The sequence below is a fragment of the Colias croceus genome, chromosome 26, assembly GCF_905220415.1.
Source record: "Colias croceus chromosome 26, ilColCroc2.1".
NCBI classification, from domain to species: domain Eukaryota; kingdom Metazoa; phylum Arthropoda; class Insecta; order Lepidoptera; family Pieridae; genus Colias; species Colias croceus.
This window is the reverse complement of record NC_059562.1, coordinates 6,068,149-6,089,847: the sequence shown is the minus strand read 5'-3', so window position 1 is coordinate 6,089,847 and position 21,699 is coordinate 6,068,149. Positions and strand designations below refer to the sequence as shown.

The window sequence follows — 21,699 nt, the reverse complement described above, 5'->3', positions numbered from 1 at the left end:
AATTTGCACTCTTATCAAAGACCGATAACATTAAAATTTTTCCGATTATCCTGATAAGGATTTGCAGGAATAATGATTTCTACGTTTATGTTCTGATGAGTTTCTAGCTAGGTACATGATTTAGGATACAATTTATTTTTTACTTCTAAACCTCTTTTTCATTGAACAATGGCAAATTCTTCGTTGATGTAGGTAATAAATACCAGGAATTAAAATAGAAATAAATAATGTTCGATAAAATAGATATACAGGGTGACCCACTATCGGTAGGTATACTAAGCGCGAAGGGACTTGTAGGTAGTATGGAATACACTGTTCACATACCTAAACAACAAAATTTTTTGCTGTCTATGAAAACATAATCTCGCTCGATAGCTCAACATAACTTTGCCACCCGCACGGGTATGTAATTGTATGTATGTTTGATCTATACATATAATAAATCTGTAGAAGGGTCAATTCTGTACATTGAAAATATTGAAAAAATAAATACCAGGGGGTGTTACTGGATCGATACCAAACCCAAATATGTGATTAAAAAAATTTTTGTCTGTCTGTCTGTCTGTCTGTCTGTATGTTCAGGCATCACGTAAAAACTAACGGTTCGATTTCGATGAAACTTGGTATAATTATACCTTATTATCCTGGGCGTAAAATAGGATACATTTTATCCTGGAAAAATACGTAGAAAAAAATTAATCTTAATTTTTCAGTTTTATCCATAGACGTTGTTCTGTAGAACCGCGAACACACTTTGCGTATTATTATAGGCTAGCCGTATTTGGGTCCAATAGATATCTATAAGATGTCATTGTCAGAGTTACTCAAAATGGAGAAATAAACCATCCACGTGAAGACCGACATCCGCGCGGACGGAGTCGCGGGCGGAAGCTAGTAATAAATAAATTTGAATTTGAACCATTACCATGATACATACAAGATAATGTCATCCAAAATATTATAAAATATGCAAAATTTTGTCTGTTGGTTTGTTACTCCTTCACGCAAGAACTGCTGAATTATTTTTCATGAAATTGGTATGTTACCCTCTATGTGTGTCATGAAATTGGTATGTTACCCTCTATGTGTGTCATAGAGGGTAACTTGGATTGTTTTTACCCCGAAAATCCTACGGGAACGGCAACTATGCGGGTTTTTTGACTACGAGGCGCGCGCCGGCGAAGCTGCGGTACGTCTAGTTAGGTACCTATTATTAGCTAAATGGTAAGTGTTTGTGTTTGTTGACTTTGTTCGATTAACACACAGCTGATATATCATATTGCTTTGTAATGACGAAGTAATGAACGAAATAAAACATGATTTCAAGAACAGCGTCACTTTGTTGTTGAAATGTCATCTCTTCTAAGCAACTGTAACAGCAGCTAAACAAATAATACATAAATTCAACCTCAACTAATAAATAGATGGTATGTAATTACTTAAACAATACAATGAAAGTTTATAATAATTTAAATTAGTTTGCTCCGGCCTATTCGAAATTGCTGAACAGATTTTGACAAAACTTTTTTTTCATGTCATACCTAACATTTTAGATAGTTAAGAGTAAGATATTTATTTTCTAGTGCACTGCTCTTAGAAGATTTCCCCATAAATTGATTGTATGTTTGATATCAACCCTTATCAATTGATAAGCGATGGCTCACTTTCAGGCGTTTCAATAGTATTGACACAAACTTGTTTAAAATGATACGTGTGTTTTTTATTTCTTTTTTATTCGCTTTGTGTAAGTATTGATTTGTTTATTATTTTTTAATTTATAAATTAGATAAGGAAATAGATTTATTAGATCTTAAAAAGTGAGAGAACCTACCTACGGCTACCTAACTAGTCACTAAAATTGAAGTTTTTGAGATTTTAAAGTTATTTTAATTGTTTGTATTTATCGCTTGTCTGTTCACAAGATTCCTTATTTCACCTAATGGCACCTTGTAATTTTCGAACAGATTTTTAAAACGCTTTTATTGGTTTCACCTGTATGTCTGTGAATTTGTATGAAACCGTCTTCTCCTCCTTCTTTATTTAGACTCGATTTTGATACACTAAAAGCGAAAATTTAATTCAAAGTTGGTACACATAGCAAGGACCGGTAACATTAATTCTTTTTATCCTGAATTATCAACAAAAAAGAAAAACAATCACACTTCTTAAAATGAAAATAGACTTAAAAGTTAAAACATGTTTTCCGGTGATAGATCTTTCCTCGCTTACTAAGCAGTAGATTTTGTGTGGAAGATGAAACCTTAGAAATTGCTATAAGCACTGAAAATACACCATAATCAATCAATTAAAACATAATTGTAAATCCAGGGGATTTCAATTTTAATGAATGAAAAGCTAAAGCTCTAAAGGTCTCTGCTTTCTCCTAACTTATCGCTTCACAAATCGCAGATATTTTATCTGTAGAGTAGTAACTGGAATCAATTCAAATTAAAAGAAATGTTGTGTGGTTTTATGAAACCACGGTAAAAGTGAAACTTTTTTTCACACTATAGACATTTAACTAAAAATTATCGTATTTGTACGATAATTATCGTATGGTTCCGAACACTGCTTTATACCTACTCGGCAGCCGACCGTCACGCGACATGCGCTACATAGACCAAAAAGTTTGAGACGATGTAATAAAAGTTTCACTTTAAAAACTGCAGAATTCAAGTTGTATGAGATTTAAGAGGCTATGCTTACATGGAATCTTGTTTGCGAGCCATATATGTGCGAGTGAAACGTGCCAGATGGTTATATACTGTTACCTAATTCGACATTTTAGCTTTCAAGTCGGAATAAGTATTCATAAAAATACGATGAAGTTTATACAGACAGAACTTCGAATCCACTTTTATTATGTAGGTATTAACTCGTTGTCTTGTCTGGGTTTTAACTTTTAACCTACTGTTGAAAAAAAGTTGAAACTATTGAGTTACTATGTACTAATTACGTGTTGAAACGTAATAAAAAGTATACCTACCTATGATAAACGTACCGTATTCATAATCCGTTAATCGATTGCTCCGTTGCTATGCGTGAAAGATTTTCCAAGTCAAATGACTAAGCATGGTAGGTTTGCATATTTTTCGTAACTCCTTCCAATAAATAAATTTTAATGAAATAACTAGGTACATTTCGCAAAAAATCTTAAAACGATACACTATACCTACTTATAAAATTCTTAATTTTAAGTAATTTCTTTCGATTCGAAGCATACCTACTTATACATAATATTAATAAATACAAATAGTTGTTTTTAATAATATCTCGTATGTATAACATGTTGCAGTCAATGACCTATAGGAAATAATATTGTAATACTGTGCTATTACTTTTATATATCATAGGTTGCAGTAAGATTCCAAAATCGTCAGATTATAATCTTACTCGCGAGACCATAGGTAGTGTGAATATATCGCAGTTTTTGTACCTACTATCAATATTATGCCGGGAATTTACCTATCCCAAACATCCATCAGGTGTAATCGATAAATAAATAAATAAATAAATAAAATCTTTATTTTGCTTTAAACATGGTATTCAATGGTGATACAATTATATTAATAAAGCACAAACATGTTCAGCCAATACAAGCATGCAAAAATAATTAGGTACCATAAAGGAGTTAATGGTCTGTTCGGGTTGAACTTTCCATGAACTCCTTTATGGTATAGAAGTTTTTTTCATTAAGCCAATTAAGAAGATGTTTTCTAAATTTATAATCATTACACGTCTTTAAGTTATTTGGCAGATGATTGAATATTTTAACGGCCATCCCCACGCAACTATCCCTGTATTTGACGATACGGGGGTTCTCTCGTAAAATTAATTTATTCGGATCCCTTCGTGATCTCGAGTTTAGTTGAGAGGATGTTTTAAACAAACTGCTATTTCTAAAAACAAACATACACAGTTCAAAAATATATAAACAAGGTAGGGGTAATAAACCAAGCTTTTTAAATAAGGGTCGACATGATTCAGTGGGTGCTATTCCACAGATGGCTCGCATGCATCGTTTTTGCGCAATGAATGCCCTATCCCTAGCAGTACTGTTACCCCATAATACTAATCCATAGCGAAGGTGTGATTCTACGTAGGCACGGTATGCTGTCACGGCAGTCTCTAAATTTGTGGTAACTTTAACCCGTCTAAGCGGTAAAATAGATTATAATCTACCGAAAAATAATGCCTGTTGCATTATTTTTATCATATTTCATTGTAAACATATTGTACCTAGTACTACTTAAACAGCACCTGCGTTATATTATGTAGATCACAATAATTTTTCGACCGATCGCAATCTAGTGGGAATTCATCATTTAGCAAGGTTGTATTCTAGCAGTGTTACAAATTCTACGCATTAAAGCATAAATATGTACTTATGTATTTTATTTGCCACAAAAAATTCTCTAAAATATATTTATTAACAGCACAGGCGGAGGACTTTAAGCTACGAACTGTGAAATTGGACACTTTCCCTGAGGAAACTTCCGTTAGAATCATCGGAGGCTCGCCCACTAGCATCGAAAAATATCCCTACACAGTGCAGGTGAATTTAATTAGTATGACAAACAAGCTGTAGTAAAAGTAAAAGTAGAGAGAGAATCTTCAGCTTTATTTTATAAAGTATTCTGTACTTGAGCTAATAATATTGGAATGATTAATGTTTTATTAATTGATGAGTAATAACTAATATTTATTAGGTTACTAGCTTTCCGCCCGCGGCTTCGCCCGCGTTTTTAAAGAAAAATCGACATAGTTCCCGTTCCCAAGGGATTTCCGGGATAAAACCTATCCTATCTCTCAAGTTGGATCGAACTGCACATGGTGTGCGAATTTTATTACAATCGGTTAAGTGGTTTAGGAGTCCATTGAGGACAAACATTGTGACACGAGATTTATATTAGGTACATTCGTAATCTATAGAGCTATAAAATGCGTAAAATAAAAAGAAAATAAAAACATGCAATTTATCTGAGTTTGTTTATTTATCTTTATAGGTAGGTGTAATTTGTATCTTTATCATTTAAGAATAAATTAGGTTTATTGTTATAATATAAGTGCTGACTAATCTGATAATAAAGGTATCTATCTAGGTACAACGACCGAAATTACTTGAAGTTCGAAATTCCTTTTATGTGCAAGACATTTGTCAATAATTTTAGCATTTCATATTATTATATGCAGTACTTAGCTAAAAGATAATATAAAGGGGAAGTTATGATATCATGCTGATAATGCACTATCTTGATATTGCCATTTGAAGCTTCCGCGAGGAAAACCCTCTTTTGATAAATTATATGACCGACAAATTTCACTGAATATATTATTATATTAGGTTTTTCCGCGGCTTTGCTTGCGTATCAACTAAAAGTTTTATTAAAGTTGGCTAAGTCGCTTAGGATGAGTTCAGTGACAAACATACACAGAAGATGAAGAGCCGAACAAATGTAGAAGACTCAGACTTTTGCATTTATAATGATAGTATGAATGATAATTTCAGATCTTATACAACAGACAGCTAACATGCGGTGGTACCCTGCTCACGAGAAGGCATGTCATGTCATCAGCTCACTGCTTTGTTACTTCGTAAGTTATCGTAACTATACTTTGATTTTTGTAATTAATTTATTTTATTCACTTAACTAATTAAAACTAGGTACTTATATCTTTTTTCTTTTGCAGATCTGGACAACTGGCTAGTGCTTCTCTGTTTAGTGTACGAGTTGGTTCCACATACCAGAGCACAGGTAATTCAGATATTTATACTTATGCTTATCCATTGAAAAGTTGTGATAGATTCCGCCGAGGTGTGTAATCAAACGCTATTTTTCATTTCACGGCTACATATGCATTAGATTATTAAATTACTTTCACGTGTGGTTATTGAATTCAATATGGATATTTTAATTGAATTTATTATACCTAATTAAGGGAACAATCAGCAAGACAAAAATCGTTAATGGGTTTTTATGAATATTTTCAATTGTTTCGAATAGGTAATTAAAAAAATGTTAGACTGATCAGACAGGATAAAATAAAACAACATTTTATACCAAACATTTATTTATTGTAATAAGTTACTATTTGACATTCATTGGTCTGTTTAAAAAAATATATTTCGTATATTCCAGGAGGCTCGCTACATTCCGTTTCACAGATAAGAGTTCACGAGCGCTACAACAACCCATTGCGCGACAACGATATCGCGGTGATGTCGCTTTCATCCGCAGTTACTCTGAGCGCTAGTGTCGCTCTAGCGTTCATACCGGAGCAGGGTGCGACGGTACCGGACTCTTCCAATGTTGTGACCGTAGGATGGGGACGGACTAGTGTAAGTTTTAGGTATATAATACACTAGTTGTTGCCTGCAGCTTCGCCCGCGTGAAAAAAAAATTGCATACTACAGAAGTACAAGTATACTGTACAGTACAAACATTCATCAGCCTTTTTATCTCTTTGTGGGCAGAATTTATCAAAATGCTTTCTTAGTGGATGCCTACATCATAGTGTCTATCTGCATGCCAAATTTCAGCCCGATCGGTCCAGTTACTTGAACTGTACGTTCCATTAATTGACCATTTTAGGATCAACCAGATCATATGACGTTTTCCTAGTTAGGACTAGACAAAATGCGTTATAACGGAAAACGGGTTTAAACTGTAACATATATTCTAATCTTTTTATTGTGTAAAAAAGTTCCTAAGTATTTTCTGCAATATAGCTACTAAATAGTGATATAGTTCCGAATTTAAAGTTAAACCTAGTACCTATTACCTATAGTATTATATTATATAAATTTATAAAGAATAGAAAAAATTCGATCACGAGGCGGGACTCGAACCCGCATCCTTCGCGCCATTCCGGGGCGGATGCCTAACCAACTCAGCCACTCGTGACCCGCCCGAGTAATCGAATTTATTCTATCCTTTCAGTTTTATGTGTCTTAAGGGACACACCGCGCGCCATCTATTGAGATGATTTAACAACCATCTCAACCAATATGAAGCACTTTTCAGTGAATACAATATTGTAACGATGGAACACGACCTTTTCTTGAATTTATGTTTTTTGGTTTTTATGGCATTCAAATGCTTTATAAATATAAATTTATAAAGAATAGAAAAAATTCGATCACGAGGCGGGACTCGAACCCGCATCCTTCGCGCCATTCCGGGGTGGATGCCTAACCAACTCAGCCACTCGTGACCCGCCCGAGTAATCGAATTTATTCTATCCTTTCAGTTTTATGTGTCTTAAGGGACACACCGCGCGCCATCTATTGAGATGATTTAACAACCATCTCAACCAATATGAAGCACTTTTCAGTGAATACAATATTGTAACGATGGAACACGACCTTTTCTTGAATTTATGTTTTTTGGTTTTTATGGCATTCAAATGCTTTATAAATATAAATTTATAAAGAATAGAAAAAATTCGATCACGAGGCGGGACTCGAACCCGCATCCTTCGCGCCATTCCGGGGCGGATGCCTAACCAACTCAGCCACTCGTGACCCGCCCGAGTAATCGAATTTATTCTATCCTTTCAGTTTTATGTGTCTTAAGGGACACACCGCGCGCCATCTATTGAGATGATTTAACAACCATCTCAACCAATATGAAGCACTTTTCAGTGAATACAATATTGTAACGATGGAACACGACCTTTTCTTGAATTTATGTTTTTTGGTTTTTATGGCATTCAAATGCTTTATAAATATAAATTTATAAAGAATAGAAAAAATTCGATCACGAGGCGGGACTCGAACCCGCATCCTTCGCGCCATTCCATTTTTTTTTCTATTCTTTATAAATTTATATTTATAAAGCATTTGAATGCCATAAAAACCAAAAAACATAAATTCAAGAAAAGGTCGTGTTCCATCGTTACAATATTGTATTCACTGAAAAGTGCTTCATATTGGTTGAGATGGTTGTTAAATCATCTCAATAGATGGCGCGCGGTGTGTCCCTTAAGACACATAAAACTGAAAGGATAGAATAAATTCGATTACTCGGGCGGGTCACGAGTGGCTGAGTTGGTTAGGCATCCGCCCCGGAATGGCGCGAAGGATGCGGGTTCGAGTCCCGCCTCGTGATCGAATTTTTTCTATTCTTTATAAATTTATATTTATAAAGCATTTGAATGCCATAAAAACCAAAAAACATAAATTCAAGAAAAGGTCGTGTTCCATCGTTACAATATTGTATTCACTGAAAAGTGCTTCATATTGGTTGAGATGGTTGTTAAATCATCTCAATAGATGGCGCGCGGTGTGTCCCTTAAGACACATAAAACTGAAAGGATAGAATAAATTCGATTACTCGGGCGGGTCACGAGTGGCTGAGTTGGTTAGGCATCCGCCCCGGAATGGCGCGAAGGATGCGGGTTCGAGTCCCGCCTCGTGATCGAATTTTTTCTATTCTTTATAAATTTATATTTATAAAGCATTTGAATGCCATAAAAACCAAAAAACATAAATTCAGTATTATATTATTTTTGTGGTTATATCTTTACCGTTACGTTATATTTATATATTATAATAATATTAAGACCTACACATAAAATCATAATTCAGCATAATATTTTGTTCGAATCGTACCTAGATAAAAAGCCAATACAAAAAAGACTACAATATAAAGTACCTACCTATAAACCAAATTTCAACAAAATCAGTTCAGTGATTAACGTTAAAGAGCAACAGAGACACATCTGTGTGGTATCATCTCAATGGGTTTTGATCCCAGATCAACTACAAAAATAAGAACTAATTTTTAATTGTATGAGAATTGGAATGACTGAATGCAAAATGTATACAAGAGCCGATTTTTAACCGACTTCAAAAAAAGGAGGAGGTTATCAATTCGGCCGGTATGTTTTTTTTTTATGTATGTACACCGATTACTCCGAGGTTTCTGAACCGATTTACGTGATTCTTTTTTTGTTCGATGCGGGATGGTGTCGAATTGGTCCCATAAAAATTTTATTCGGATAGGCCCAGTAGTTTTTATTTTATGAGCATTTTTGTAAATGTTGCAAGTGCAAGTTTGAAGTCGGTTGTTTTTAACGCAGTTATTACTTGTTCAATCCTCAGTGTGTAATACTACTAACGCCATCTGTCGAATCAAATGTGGAAAAGCAATAACAACTCACAAGTTTTCTACAAATTACTTCGTTTGTTTTATGATTATTATATTTTAATACATAGAAAATGCAATAAAAAAATCACGTAGAATACATAATATTATGAAGTCTAAAATGATAGACGGTAATTATGTAAGCTTTCTTATCTATACTAATATTATAAAGCTGAAGAGTTTGTTTGTTTGTTTGTTTGTTTGAACGCACTAATCTCGGGAACTACTGGTCCGATTTGAAAAATTCTTTCGGTGTTAGAAAGCCCATTTATCGAGGAAGGTTATAGGCTATATTTCATCACGCTACGGGCAACAGGAGTGGAGTCACGGGGGTGAAACCGCGCGGAGCTGCTACTAGTGATTAAATAATTTTTAAATTCGATAAAGTGGTTTTTAGCACAGGTTTTTAGTTAATTTTTAGATAGGTAAGTACTTGATATACCTAACAAAATACAAAACGTTCCCTCTTGTGTTATTTACTTTTCTACCTAGTTAGATAAAAACTAAAAAAATGTTTATAGGTATTTCTTGTATTACTTTTATAACGATTTCAGACGGTCGTCGAAGGGAGTTCAGCATACCTAAACGAGGTGACAGTTCGGAAGGTGAACCTTCAAACTTGTGCCAGCCGCTACCTGATGCTGCAGAACATTTCAGGGGATCCTTACCCTGTTACTAATAACATGATTTGCGCGGGCTTGCTTGATGTTGGAGGTATGAATGTGTTTTTATTGTTTGTGGCGTAGATAGTGAAATCTTAGCCTACAGTTAGTTTTCTTGATTATGAAAAAAGTAATACTTTCCCAGAAGTAGATTTCTGATGCTAAAAATATTTAAAATTGCATGAGATAATTTTTGATAACTTTTTTTTAGGAAAAAATTGATAAGTACTAAGATTGCATCGATCTCAAACTTTCCACCTGAGTAATATCGCAGTTTTTCTATCTTTCTTATCGTTGTACCACGTTGTACGTTAAAAAATATGGTAAAATCAGTTTGATATTGTGCTTCGACGAGGCACAAAATTTTCCTTGGTCACGTAAATTATTTATATATTTTTAAATAGGTAAGGACGCATGCCAAGGGGACAGCGGGGGCCCTCTGATATACCGCGAGGTGGTGGTGGGAGTGACCTCGTGGGGTTACGACTGCGCTCACCCCCTGTTCCCGGGAGTCAGCGCCAGGGTCTCTAGCTATACAACTTGGCTGAATAGTACGGTATGTAGTGTTTAAAAAAACTATATTGGTGTAGAGGTAATACCATGGTAGGTAATACTAATGTGATGTCTACTGAGGTCATTTTGAAGTGAAACTTCTTTAGGCGCGTTGAGTAAAATTTCAAGGTCGCAACATGGTAATACCGTCACGTTATGGATTAAGGCGACGTTTTTGATATCTTTGAATCTTGCCAAAGAAGTTTCACTTCTGACACGTGTCCTCGGGACATACGCACATTAGTTTTACAAAAAATAGTGATGAGTATGTAATTGCTCTTTTATTCGTTTATAGACTAGTGTAAAAATTATTTAATTGAATGTTTAAAATAATTAATATTTCTTTTCTTTCAGATAACGGGATCTGGAGGAACGAGAAACGACGCTAGTTCTAGTAAATTAAGTGTTCTATTTGTAATTAGTTTATTTGCTGCCATATTTTTAAGTTATTAAATATATTTTTAAATACCTGCATTTGTTTCATTTCATCCCACCTTAAAATAGATAAAATACATTATGCATTTGTTGCAACTAGTTTTTAAGGTTTCTATAATATTCGATAGCACCATATTCTACTAACAGAATGAATATGCGTTTAGGTAAATATGGGTAAATAAATTACACTTATGTTGACTATAACTTATGCACAGCTAGTAGCTGTGCCGCGCGGTTTCACCCGCGTGGCTCCGCTTCTGTTGGTCTTAGCGTGATAATATATAGCCTATATTATTCGTGAATAATGTAGCTTTCGAATGGTGAAAGAATTTTTAGAATCGGTCCAGTAGTTTATGAGCCTATTCATTACAATCAAACAAACAAAGTTTTCCTCTTTATAATATTAGTGTAGATAGGCAACAAGTTTTCCGCCCGTAGCGTCGCTCGCTTTGTCTAAAACCTAATACATTGTATACTAACCCCTTCCTCTTGAATCCCTCTATCTATTTAATAAAATATCATCAAAATCAAATACAAATTGGCTTTTGGCATTGAAAATCATACTAATACCATGGACCCAATATGCTAATACCATAAACGCAACCATGCGTGGATCGATGTTCGTTTCTCTTTCATGTAAAAACTGCTTGACAGATTTTAATGGAACTTTACAGGAATATAGGCTTTAAGATTCAATACTTGATATTGCACGGGGGTGAAACACCGCGACAGTTTGTAATTTTATGAATCGATCATGTATTTTATCGTTACGGTGCATTTACATCAAACGAACATAGAGCTAGAGCAAGAGCATTCTTTCGTGATCTTTTAGTGTAAACGAAAACTCGTATTCAGTGTTATTCAGTATTAGAACATTGCATAGAATCTTTTCGAACACACTAAAAACAACGAAAGAATGCTTATATACGCTTGTTTTGTACTAAAATAAATTGACATAGTAGTTTGTAATTAGAATGACCATTCGCTCATTTGATGTAAATGCACCTCATTTGATGTAATATTTTCTATGCATGTTTAAAAATAACACTAGGGGTAAAAATAAAACACATATTCGGATATCACATATTATGAATATAATTAACGAGTAATGATATAGATATAGTATGGTACACAATAAATATAAGGTACAGGTGACCGCGTCACGAGTGCGCGCTCCGCACCGACAGCAGCACAACCTGCCGGCACACCGCTGGAACGACACAACATATATATTAGAAATATAATACTAATAAATAAATAAAATTAAAAATACAGGATATAAAAAGACGTGTGGCACTCGGGGACTGCCGCGGTAAAGCTATTGCATGCTATGCCTTTAAGCCACACCTCCGCCCGTCGGAGTGGGGAGCGTGAGGTTTTTTCGTTACGGAATTTCTCGATTCGGCCCCCGCGCTCAAGGCCCGCGATAGAAGCTATGCGATAGCTTAATAAGAGAAAAATAATTTTATTGTTATTGGTCCTTGATAGGGTACAAAGTTTTGAATTAAATCTGTCCGTTTAAAGTGGGTGAAAATCGAGTCTAAAGAAGTTGTTTACATACTGTAAGCATACTGCATTATTATTACAAATATGAACATAATGTTATCCAACTTTTATAATAGTGTAAGTATGCATCTAAACAAATTTTATGTTATTACAGTTTCGAAATAATATCAATTCAAAGTTTCCGATAACAAGCATTTGTATAAATGTCTTGTGCGTGTATAGTGTATATTCACTTTTATCGATTTTAATATATAAAACTACATATTGTAATCACAAAAACCAAGAAAAGATTCGAGCTTTTATGTACATTTGTAATTTAAAAACCCACCTTTGTCAGTAACCGCCTCGTCCACAAGCAGGTCAGCCACTAGGTCCCCAGCGACTACGCCCTCGCACAGTCTCGGGGCCCCGGGGCCCCCGGGCAGGGCCCCGCTACCGTTGGGGGCCCCGACCACGCTCTTCCACAGGGATAGTTCTTCGCTTACGCTCTCACCCTCTATCCGGCTGCTTTGATACCTGTAGAATGTTGAACATTTGTAAATCGAAAATATTGTACTCTTACAGTAAAATTAATCAAAATTTACAATTACATAACACAGGTGTTGCCAGTATGTATATTTTTAAACAGTACATATATATTTTGTACCATAAAACATTTTGTTTTTAATTATCTTGTGTTAAAAATGTTACCGTAAAATTGTAAAGACCGTTAGATTACAATTTCGCAAGTTATATTTCTACGAAATTGTAATTTGTCTATAGATCTAGTGGGCCATAAGAAACTGCGTATAATTTAATGCAAATATTTTTTTTTGGAAACTATTAAATAATCTACCGATGTGAAATAAAAATTTAATGCATTATGAAATGGGCTTTCGATGTTATGGGTTAAGGTAAACTTTGTTTTTTTTAAAAACTACACAGAAATAGGATTCCGCAGCGGATCTATATTATTGGTGACCACAACCGTCACGCGCGGGTACATTGTTGGCGATTATATACGTCACGGGCAGGTCTATTAATGGTGACCATAACCGTCACGGGCGGGTCTATTACCGGTGACCTTGATCGTGAGGGGCGGGTCTATTACCGGTGACCATGACCGTGAGGGGTGGGTCTATTACCGGTGACCATGACCGTGAGGGGCGGGTCTATTACCGGTGACCGTGACCGTGACGGGCGGTTACCTGCTCTCGACGAAGGCGGTGAAGGCGGGCTCGCTCGGGCGCAGCGCTCGGTCGAGCACGGTGCACGTCATGTCGCGAAGCGGGTCTATTATTAAGTAACTCTGCTCGCCCTCGTCCGTGGGGCTGTCGTCCGGGCTGGGCCGCTTTTCCGCCTGGAAATTTACAATATTTGTCCTGGATGATTATACACAATATTTTGTACATTATTCTTCCCTTAATATTGATGCGTGTAAAAAAATAATAAAAACGACTTGTGGCACTCGGGGACTGCCGCGGTAAAGCTATTGCATGCTATGCGTTCAAGCCACACCTCCGCCCGTCGGAGTGGGGAGCGTAAGGTTTTTTAGTTACGAAATTTCTCGATTCGGTCCCCGCGCTCAAGGCCCGCGATAGAAGCTATGCAATAGCTTAATAATAATAACCATAAAGAAGTACATTTTACAGCTTCAACTAATTGTCAACTACTTTTGACTGATTTTTACATTCAAGTTTTTTTAACCAGCAATGAGTTTTGACTTTAACATAAACATTATCGAATAAAGCTCACTGTAGCAGCCACCCCGGGCGCGGGATCCAATATTGCAGTCCGCCTGCCCGCCAGCACGTCCTCCAGCACGTACGTACGTGCGCGTGCGCAGTCCGTCAGCACGTACGTATCCACGCGTTCTTCGCACCACGAAGTATTGTCGCACGAGGTCTCCCCCTCCCCCTCCCCGTCCCCATCCCCGTCGCCCTCCACATCCCCGTCCCCGTCGCCCTCGCCATCCCCCTCTGGTTCCCCCTCCCCACCTTCCACGACGGTGCCCTCCTGCGATTGGACTAGATCGAGCTTCTCCTTGCCTGCAATTTTATGAATACAACTTATTGTATCAATTTGTAACTTATAAAAATGTAATGTTTTCTTTTAGTGCATTATCAATATATATGATCAATAAAATTTAAAATATAACATAAATTAAGGTAACAGTAAATAATCTTGGAATCTGCTGCAAATTTAACAGTACATAAAATTTTACGATGATAATCGTGTGTAAGAACGTATTAGTTCGTGTCAATGCGTTTAAGTGCGTGTAAATACGTATGTATGCATGTAGTGAGCTTTATTGCGTGTGTATATAGTAAATAAATTGAAAGTTATAAAGGATATTAATCTATAAAATTCGTATCAGTGATCACCTTAAAATATATTATTATCATTACTATGATAGATGATAACATCATTATTGTTGTATAATAATAATATAATATAATAATTAACTGGATTATCAAATTACGTATTGAATAAAACAATCTATTAAAACCTTTTTTAGTTTTACCAAAAAACAATCTCTATTTTGTGACTTCGGGTCCGCATGCGCGTGTTTGAATACGTCTGTATAAACGTGAGTGCGTCTGTATGCGTCCTAATTTCCCTTAGTGCGTGTGTGTATTTGTCAGTACGTGCTATTATTCCCCCCTTCCTTTTGTTATAAAATCAAGCAAATCACCGTGCAAGTGCTCGGGCAGCAGTCGGCACAGCGCGTAGTTCCTGAGTGGCGTCGCCCTCGACACGCGAAACCGACGACTCAGCGCGCCGCCCTCCAGCGACCCGCTCATATCTGATACACGAATAAATATAGTATAAGAAACAAGTGATAACTGCGTTAAAAACAACCGACTTAAAACTTGCATTTGCAAAATTTACAAATACCTACAGACAAAAATGCTCATAAAATAAAAACTACTGGGCCTATCCGAATAAAATTTTTATGGGACCAATTCGACACCATCCCGCATCGAACAAAAAAAGAATCACGTAAATCGGTTCAGAAACCTCGGAGTAATCGGTGTACATACATTAAAAAAAAAAAATATACCGGCCGAATTGATAACCTCCTCCTTTTTTTTGAAGTCGGTTAATAACACGAGAGGCCGGGTTAAATATTAGTTTGAATGTAATAAGAATGCACTGAGATTCTACACAGCTACCTAATTGATGTAGGTAGTTGATAACAAATCGCAGCGAGTCAACGACTATTAGCAAAGTGTGGGTAGTTGGGTCAAACGTCGTATAAACAACGTCCAAGCCCCTAGGCACGATTCGTGCAAATGCGCCACGAGTCAAAGGAAAGCGGCAATTTATAGTATTCGACAGCTAAGCATGTTCTGACAGGTAACAGTGACAACTATAATGACAACTATTCATCCACAAAAATATTAAATCAAAAGTTACTTCTAACAATAGTTATAACTTAGATTTTATACCTAACATGCGTTATATATTTTAAAGGTACATACAACGCATGTTACGTTGTGAAACAACAAAATTACGTTTATTTTATTTTCTGTCACATAGCAAATTTTTCCAAACAGTGAGACAGAAAATAAAATAAACGTTTTTTACTTAATTCTAACTGATAATGGAATAATTATTTTTTATTCTTAATTGCTTCGTCTACCAAATAGGTACACTACCGGATAAAAAGAAAACTGAATGTTATTGCGTGTAAATTGTTAATTATAACGGACTTTTTTATACACTTGGATATAATTTATATAAATAACAAGTATATTTTGAATAAATAAATAACTTGATATTATAACAAATTGCAATTGAATTTACCTTCTTCATAAGAATTGACAGCGCTGTCATTAATTCCACCAGCAAGCATTTCATCAGCACTGTGCACTTCACTGTAAACATCCTGTAAAAAGAGGTATTATATTTTAATTAGATCCTTTTATACGTTATATATTATAATAGCTAAACAGTACAAAGTTACATAGAATCGCGCGAATCGGTTGCACTACTACATGCACACGGCGCATGTGTGCGTGGCCATTGGGTAGTTGTCATCGCTTGTTGTGAATACGAGAATAAAGAAATAAACATTTTGGCGAGATTAATAAAAAAAAAAACATTTTGGTATGGCACTGTCAATTGACAATGTCAGGATTTGATACTTCCTTAATCTTGCCTCGTGATATTTTCAATTCATAATTTTCTCATTTATGAAGCATATAAATACTAAAACTTGTACGGGCTAGCCGTACATCCTGAGTACTGAAATAGGATCGTGTAATGAGAAATTTGTGAATTGAAAATATCACGAGGTAAGATTCTAATTTATTCTACTTTTTCGATTTTATGTGTCTAAGAAAGAGGAGAATAAATTCGATTGCGCTGACGGGATCACGGGTGGCTGAGAGGTCAAGCGTCGCCCCGGCATTGCGAAAAACAGGGGTTTAAAACCCTATTTTTTTTTCTACTAGCTTACCGCCCGCGGCTTCGCTCGCTTTGTCTAAAGCCTAATAAATTATATACTAAAACCTTCCTCTTGAATCACTCTATCTATTAAAAAAAACCGCATCAATATCCGTTGCGTAGTTTTAAAGATTTAAGCATACAAAGGGACATAGGGACAGAGAAAGCGACTTTGTTTTATACTATGTAGTGATTGTTCAAATATTTTTAATTTTTGGCATGCTATCGGCACCTTGTCCGCGTGATGCTTGTAGTGCAGGCTGATCTTGCTGAGCTGGTGGTCGAGGTGCGCGAGGCGGGCCGCGTGCCGAGCCGCTCCGCCCTCCGCGCCCTCCGCAGACCCGCCCTCCGCCTGGACATACATACATTTGTATGTTAGTAGGGCGCCAGAGGGCAAAAAAATTAAAGTGTCTTTCAAGTTTTAAAGCCTCCGCCTGGATATACCTTACATGTGTATTAAAGGGCAAAAAATCGAAAAAAAAAAATAACGTTTGAGTTTTTAAGTCAAGAAATAATGAGAGAATCGTGAAGAGAAAAATACTTTAGCTTCACTATTTTAGGATTTAATGACATGATTTAATGGAAAGATTTTTAGATTAGATTTTTCGTAAGGGTTTGAATTATTGAACAATTAACATAGAATTAAAGTAAATTGATATTCTAAGTTCACTTAAAGACAATTCATATTAAACTTAATAAGCGGAGCGTCTATTTGTATGTGTGGTGAAACTTAAAAGTGATAATAAAATTTTGAAACAAAAAATTTGCAACCAAATTGAAACATGAATGAAAGAATGAGTGAAATTATTATCAAAATCTTTTCCAATTCCACTATTAAATCCTATATTAATAGCAGATAAACACACTATTCATTGACAATCTTTTTTTTTCAATTATTGCATCTAATTTAAACCCCAATGAACAACTGCACACACTACACACACACGCACGCACGCACACGCACATACACAGACGCACGCACGCACGCACCTTGTTCTCAACGGGCCCCGCGTGGCGGTGCGTGGGCGACAGCGCCGGGCTGTACTCGAGCGGCGACTGCGGCGACACCGGGCCCTGCACACACTGGCGTGTACCACACGTGCGCTCGCTAACGCAGTACTGCGGTACCGCAATACCACGGTACCGCAATACCGCGGTACGGGGGGAGCGGGAGTAACCAGACTCGAGGGGGGGTTCAGGCGAACCGATAAACTTTTATTTTTCGATGTAAGTTATAGAACTTGACAGGATTGTCTTAGAGATTGATATAAAACAGAAAAAAAGTAAAATTTCAAAGTCGCGTCATAGTAATACCGTCATGTCATGGAGTAAGGCGACGATTTTGTTTGAATCTTATCAAAAAGTTTTACTTCTAACACGTGTGCTCGGCACACACACTCTTTTTTGTATAATTTATAAAAACTTAACAATATTGTCTTTAAAATTGATAGAAAAAGGAACTACCCTAATTTTTTTATTCAGTAAAATTGTAATAATTTACCTTCGTCTGGTTACTTACACTTCCCGTTCTACTGTGTATGATTTCTGACTAGGAAAACGTTAAAGTGTTTGTATCAACCATTTTTAATTAAAATTATTTTTAACACTACGAACACAACTTGTTTAACAAAAACTTTATTTTATTAAAACTGAAAAAAAATCAAACAAACATTTAAAAAAACATTTTATCTACAGTGTTCTATAAACAATGAATGGACAGTCATCGAACTAAAAAGCGGTGATCGCAAGTATATACAAAGCGGTGCGTGTTGTGTAAGCGATATTGACACTTACGCTGTTCGATATAGAGGAGAGTTTGTTCTGCAGCGTCAACATGTACTCGCTGTACGACTGGCTCTTGTTCGGCGTGCTCGGTTGCGTCGAGCCCGTCGAGTTTACGTTCGTCATGCCTGTAACAGTTATAAATAGTAAATACTTTAAAGGGATGAAAGAGAAGCAAAATAACTTAAAAAAAATTAAGAACGTTAACTTCGCATGACAGTAGGTACTTCTTTCCACTTTATTCATGAAACCAACTTTTTGGATCACCATTTTTTTTTAATTCATAGATTACAACTTTAAACTGACGCATCCTATATTTTAACTGAACCAAGTTTTTTACTAGTTTGCTTATTTTTTCGAGCAATTTTTTTGTTAAGATAATAATTTTAATAAAAATTGAAGAAGTTACTTTCTTTGAAATACATATTACTTTATTCTGCATAGTGAGGGATGTTTGCGCATATAGCTTTAGTACATTTTAATATACGCAAGCTTCACTACCCTAATACGTTGTCAAATTACGAACCGGCAACTACATTCGATATACACATCTTACCCATCTCCATATTCTGCACGGCTCTTCTAGCTAGCGCGTTGTGCACTGCCCGCTGCGCCACCAGCTGCCCCAGGTTCTGCCCCATCAGCGAGATGTTCTGCCCGCCAAGCGCAAGCGCCTGCCCCCCGAGACCGAGGTTCTGCCCCCCGATGAGATTCTGCCCACTTAAACCTAAGTTCTGACCCGCTAGACCTAGAAGAATTAAAGACGCAATAAAGAATATTGAAATTACATAAAATTTTATTTGAAATTACGGTAAAATTTGTGATTCTTTTTTCGAGTTTTGGAATTGTATGATAATTACAGTGTTACTTTTTATAAACAAAAAGGGTTAATTAAAAGGCTTTATTGAAAATGTAAGGTTATTTTATCGATTTTCCAATTACGCACGGCATTAAAAAATAACTTGTATCCATTTTCAGACAGTAGATGTTTCAAATTCACCTAAATTTTGTCCAAGATTCTGTCCCATAAGATTCTGATTGAGCGCAAAGTTCTGCGATGCGAGATTGATGTTCTGCTGCAGGCCAAAGTTCTGCGCGGCCAAGCCCTGCTGGAGCGGCGTGTTGAGCCCTAGACCCAGACCGAAGCCCCCGCCTATAGACTGGCCGGCCAGCTGGTTCACAGACGACTGCAACGCTTGCTGTTGGGCTGGAAACATACTTGTGTAATAACGCGAGCTCCACTTGGTTGGTATTGCTCAGTAGCTGAAGATTAGAAGAACTAAAAGGGAAAAACAAGACTGTCTACTACTGAGAAAAAGATAGAAAATAATATGCAATTGTGTTGTGAAGTTTTGATATCAAAACTATATTGACTTTATGAATACACTATATTGATAATTTAGTTCTAATCAATCAAAATTTTGTCTAGAGTGTGTGGCAGTCAAATTGTTCTGTGGGATTCGAACCCGCAAAAGTAAAAGATTATAAACATCTTTTTCGGTAGGTATTGTGTTAGTTAATTTGTTTTTAGGAAAAATTAAAAAACAGCATGATACAGATAGCGATAATCTACAAAGCATAATGTACACTGGAAATGGGATAAGTGCGTGGGATGTTGCAACAAAACCACGATGGGATTGGTGTTGTATGCTATTTTTAGTGGGATTACAATTGATGTAAGTGGTAGTTTGTGGTGGTAATGTTTCATTGTAATTTATGGCATGTTTAAGGAATAGCAAATGACAGAGTACGGCATGCCTTTTAACAAATGAATCTTGGGCATGATAGACTAGATGATATTTCTAGTTTCAGCAGTTATTTTGATCAGTTTTTTACGGTATTCGGCTTGGCTACTTTAATTTAAGCCCATTATTGAATAAGTTTGCATAATTTGTTAGTTTCCTGCCTCACTAGAACAGAAGTTCACGTGTATCTATTACGGACATATTCGTATAGAGGCCAAAAGAATCGTAAAATAAAACTTAAGTTCCAGTCCCAGATGGATTTACTTCTCTGAAAAAGTAAACACACAAATATTTCCACCCTGAAGTTGTCTAGATATCTACAACTTTCTGGATCACATAACGCAACACCATAAACTTACAAGATTTTAAAGCATCCTCTGTGCCACCATTCCTATTCCCAGTGCACTTACATTGACCAATTCTCAATGGCCAATGACTAGTGGCTAATGGCAAGTGGCCAGTGGCTAGTTATCAGTGGTCAGTGGCTAGTTGCCAGTGACTAGTGGCAAGTAGCTCGTACTAATTGACTGAAAATCAGCGCTGTTAAAGCCCGATAGCATGGCTGAGTCCGTCTCTATTGCCATATTTATGTACTTTTTCAACTTAAGGCACTTTTAAGTTGTTTTTGGCAATATAGCTCATTTTCTCTCTTTCTTATTGCCAGTGGCTAGTTGCCAGTCGCCGTTTGCCAGTGGCCAGTAGCCAGTGAGTGGGTGAGTGGGTCACAAAGCGTCGTGTATTACCTAATAGATCGTTGGCAGTGGCCAGCATAGGCGGGTAGTACCGCGGCGCGAAGTACGCCAGCCGTGACGCCGCGGTTGGCGCTGAAGCAACGGTTAGTCACACACACGTCAAGCGGGATATTGCCAATTTATAATCGGTTGGTAGGTTGTTTGGTTGGTACGTTCGTTGGTTTCAGAATTTTTGACATTTTTTTCGTTGAGGGGGACATGCTTTGGAGCTGGTATAACGTTTATCCCTTTGGCTCATCATGATTTAAATAATAATCAATTTTGAAGAACTATAAGATTAAATACGGAGAGTTGCAATCTGACAATACAACCTTTTTATTTATAATTTTTAAGGATATGCACAGATAAAGGTTATTCCGGCTCATACTAAAAAGATAAATGCAAAAAAGAAACAGACGCGATTGATAATAATAATTGGTAATAAAAATAAGAATCTTAAGCAAATTAAGCGGAGATTGACTAAAACATAATCTACAAATAAAATATAAACATTTAACGTAAGAAAGAGTAAGAGATATGCATATGAAGATCGTGTGAAACAGCAACGAAACATGTGTACTACATTCTTATTATATTACAACATATAGTTACAATATGTTAAACAAATTTACATTACATTTATTTGGTTAGAAGTGACATAATATCAATAAATGAATATGACGTAAACACAAAACGATATTCATAG

The 21,699-nt window shown here is 36.2% G+C and overlaps 2 protein-coding genes across 11 annotated transcripts in view; one reads left to right on the top strand and one right to left on the bottom strand.

Moving 5' to 3' along the window:
• Positions 1 to 3,062: 3,062 nt before the first annotated feature.
• On the top strand, positions 3,063 to 10,832 carry LOC123703390 (trypsin, alkaline C-like). The gene is made up of 9 exons (XM_045651318.1): positions 3,063 to 3,075; positions 3,354 to 3,407; positions 4,437 to 4,555; positions 5,510 to 5,595; positions 5,692 to 5,756; positions 6,141 to 6,340; positions 9,704 to 9,863; positions 10,216 to 10,367; positions 10,718 to 10,832. The coding sequence occupies exons 1-9, from the start codon at positions 3,063 to 3,065 to the stop codon at positions 10,814 to 10,816; spliced, it is 948 nt and encodes a 315-aa protein (XP_045507274.1). The 3' UTR covers positions 10,817 to 10,832.
• A 1,037-nt stretch (positions 10,833 to 11,869) lies between these two features.
• Positions 11,870 to 21,699, bottom strand: part of LOC123703397 (serine/threonine-protein kinase WNK1-like) — a 44,251-nt gene continuing 34,421 nt past the window's right edge. For 8 of the 10 annotated variants that reach the window (XM_045651326.1, XM_045651327.1, XM_045651330.1 and 5 more), the window contains 12 exons: positions 21,006 to 21,086; positions 19,518 to 19,724; positions 19,074 to 19,265; positions 18,530 to 18,645; positions 17,726 to 17,809; positions 16,968 to 17,087; positions 16,094 to 16,175; positions 14,979 to 15,089; positions 14,039 to 14,331; positions 13,492 to 13,643; positions 12,633 to 12,820; positions 11,870 to 12,008 (listed from right to left, as the gene is read on the bottom strand). In XM_045651326.1, coding sequence (XP_045507282.1) covers positions 11,959 to 12,008; positions 12,633 to 12,820; positions 13,492 to 13,643; positions 14,039 to 14,331; positions 14,979 to 15,089; positions 16,094 to 16,175; positions 16,968 to 17,087; positions 17,726 to 17,809; positions 18,530 to 18,645; positions 19,074 to 19,265; positions 19,518 to 19,724; positions 21,006 to 21,086 — 1,676 coding nt within the window. In that variant the 3' untranslated portion in view covers positions 11,870 to 11,958. The remainder of the gene's footprint in view (positions 12,009 to 12,632; positions 12,821 to 13,491; positions 13,644 to 14,038; positions 14,332 to 14,978; positions 15,090 to 16,093; positions 16,176 to 16,967; positions 17,088 to 17,725; positions 17,810 to 18,529; positions 18,646 to 19,073; positions 19,266 to 19,517; positions 19,725 to 21,005; positions 21,087 to 21,699) is intronic. The other 2 variants (XM_045651334.1, XM_045651332.1) reach the window with 2 other exon arrangements.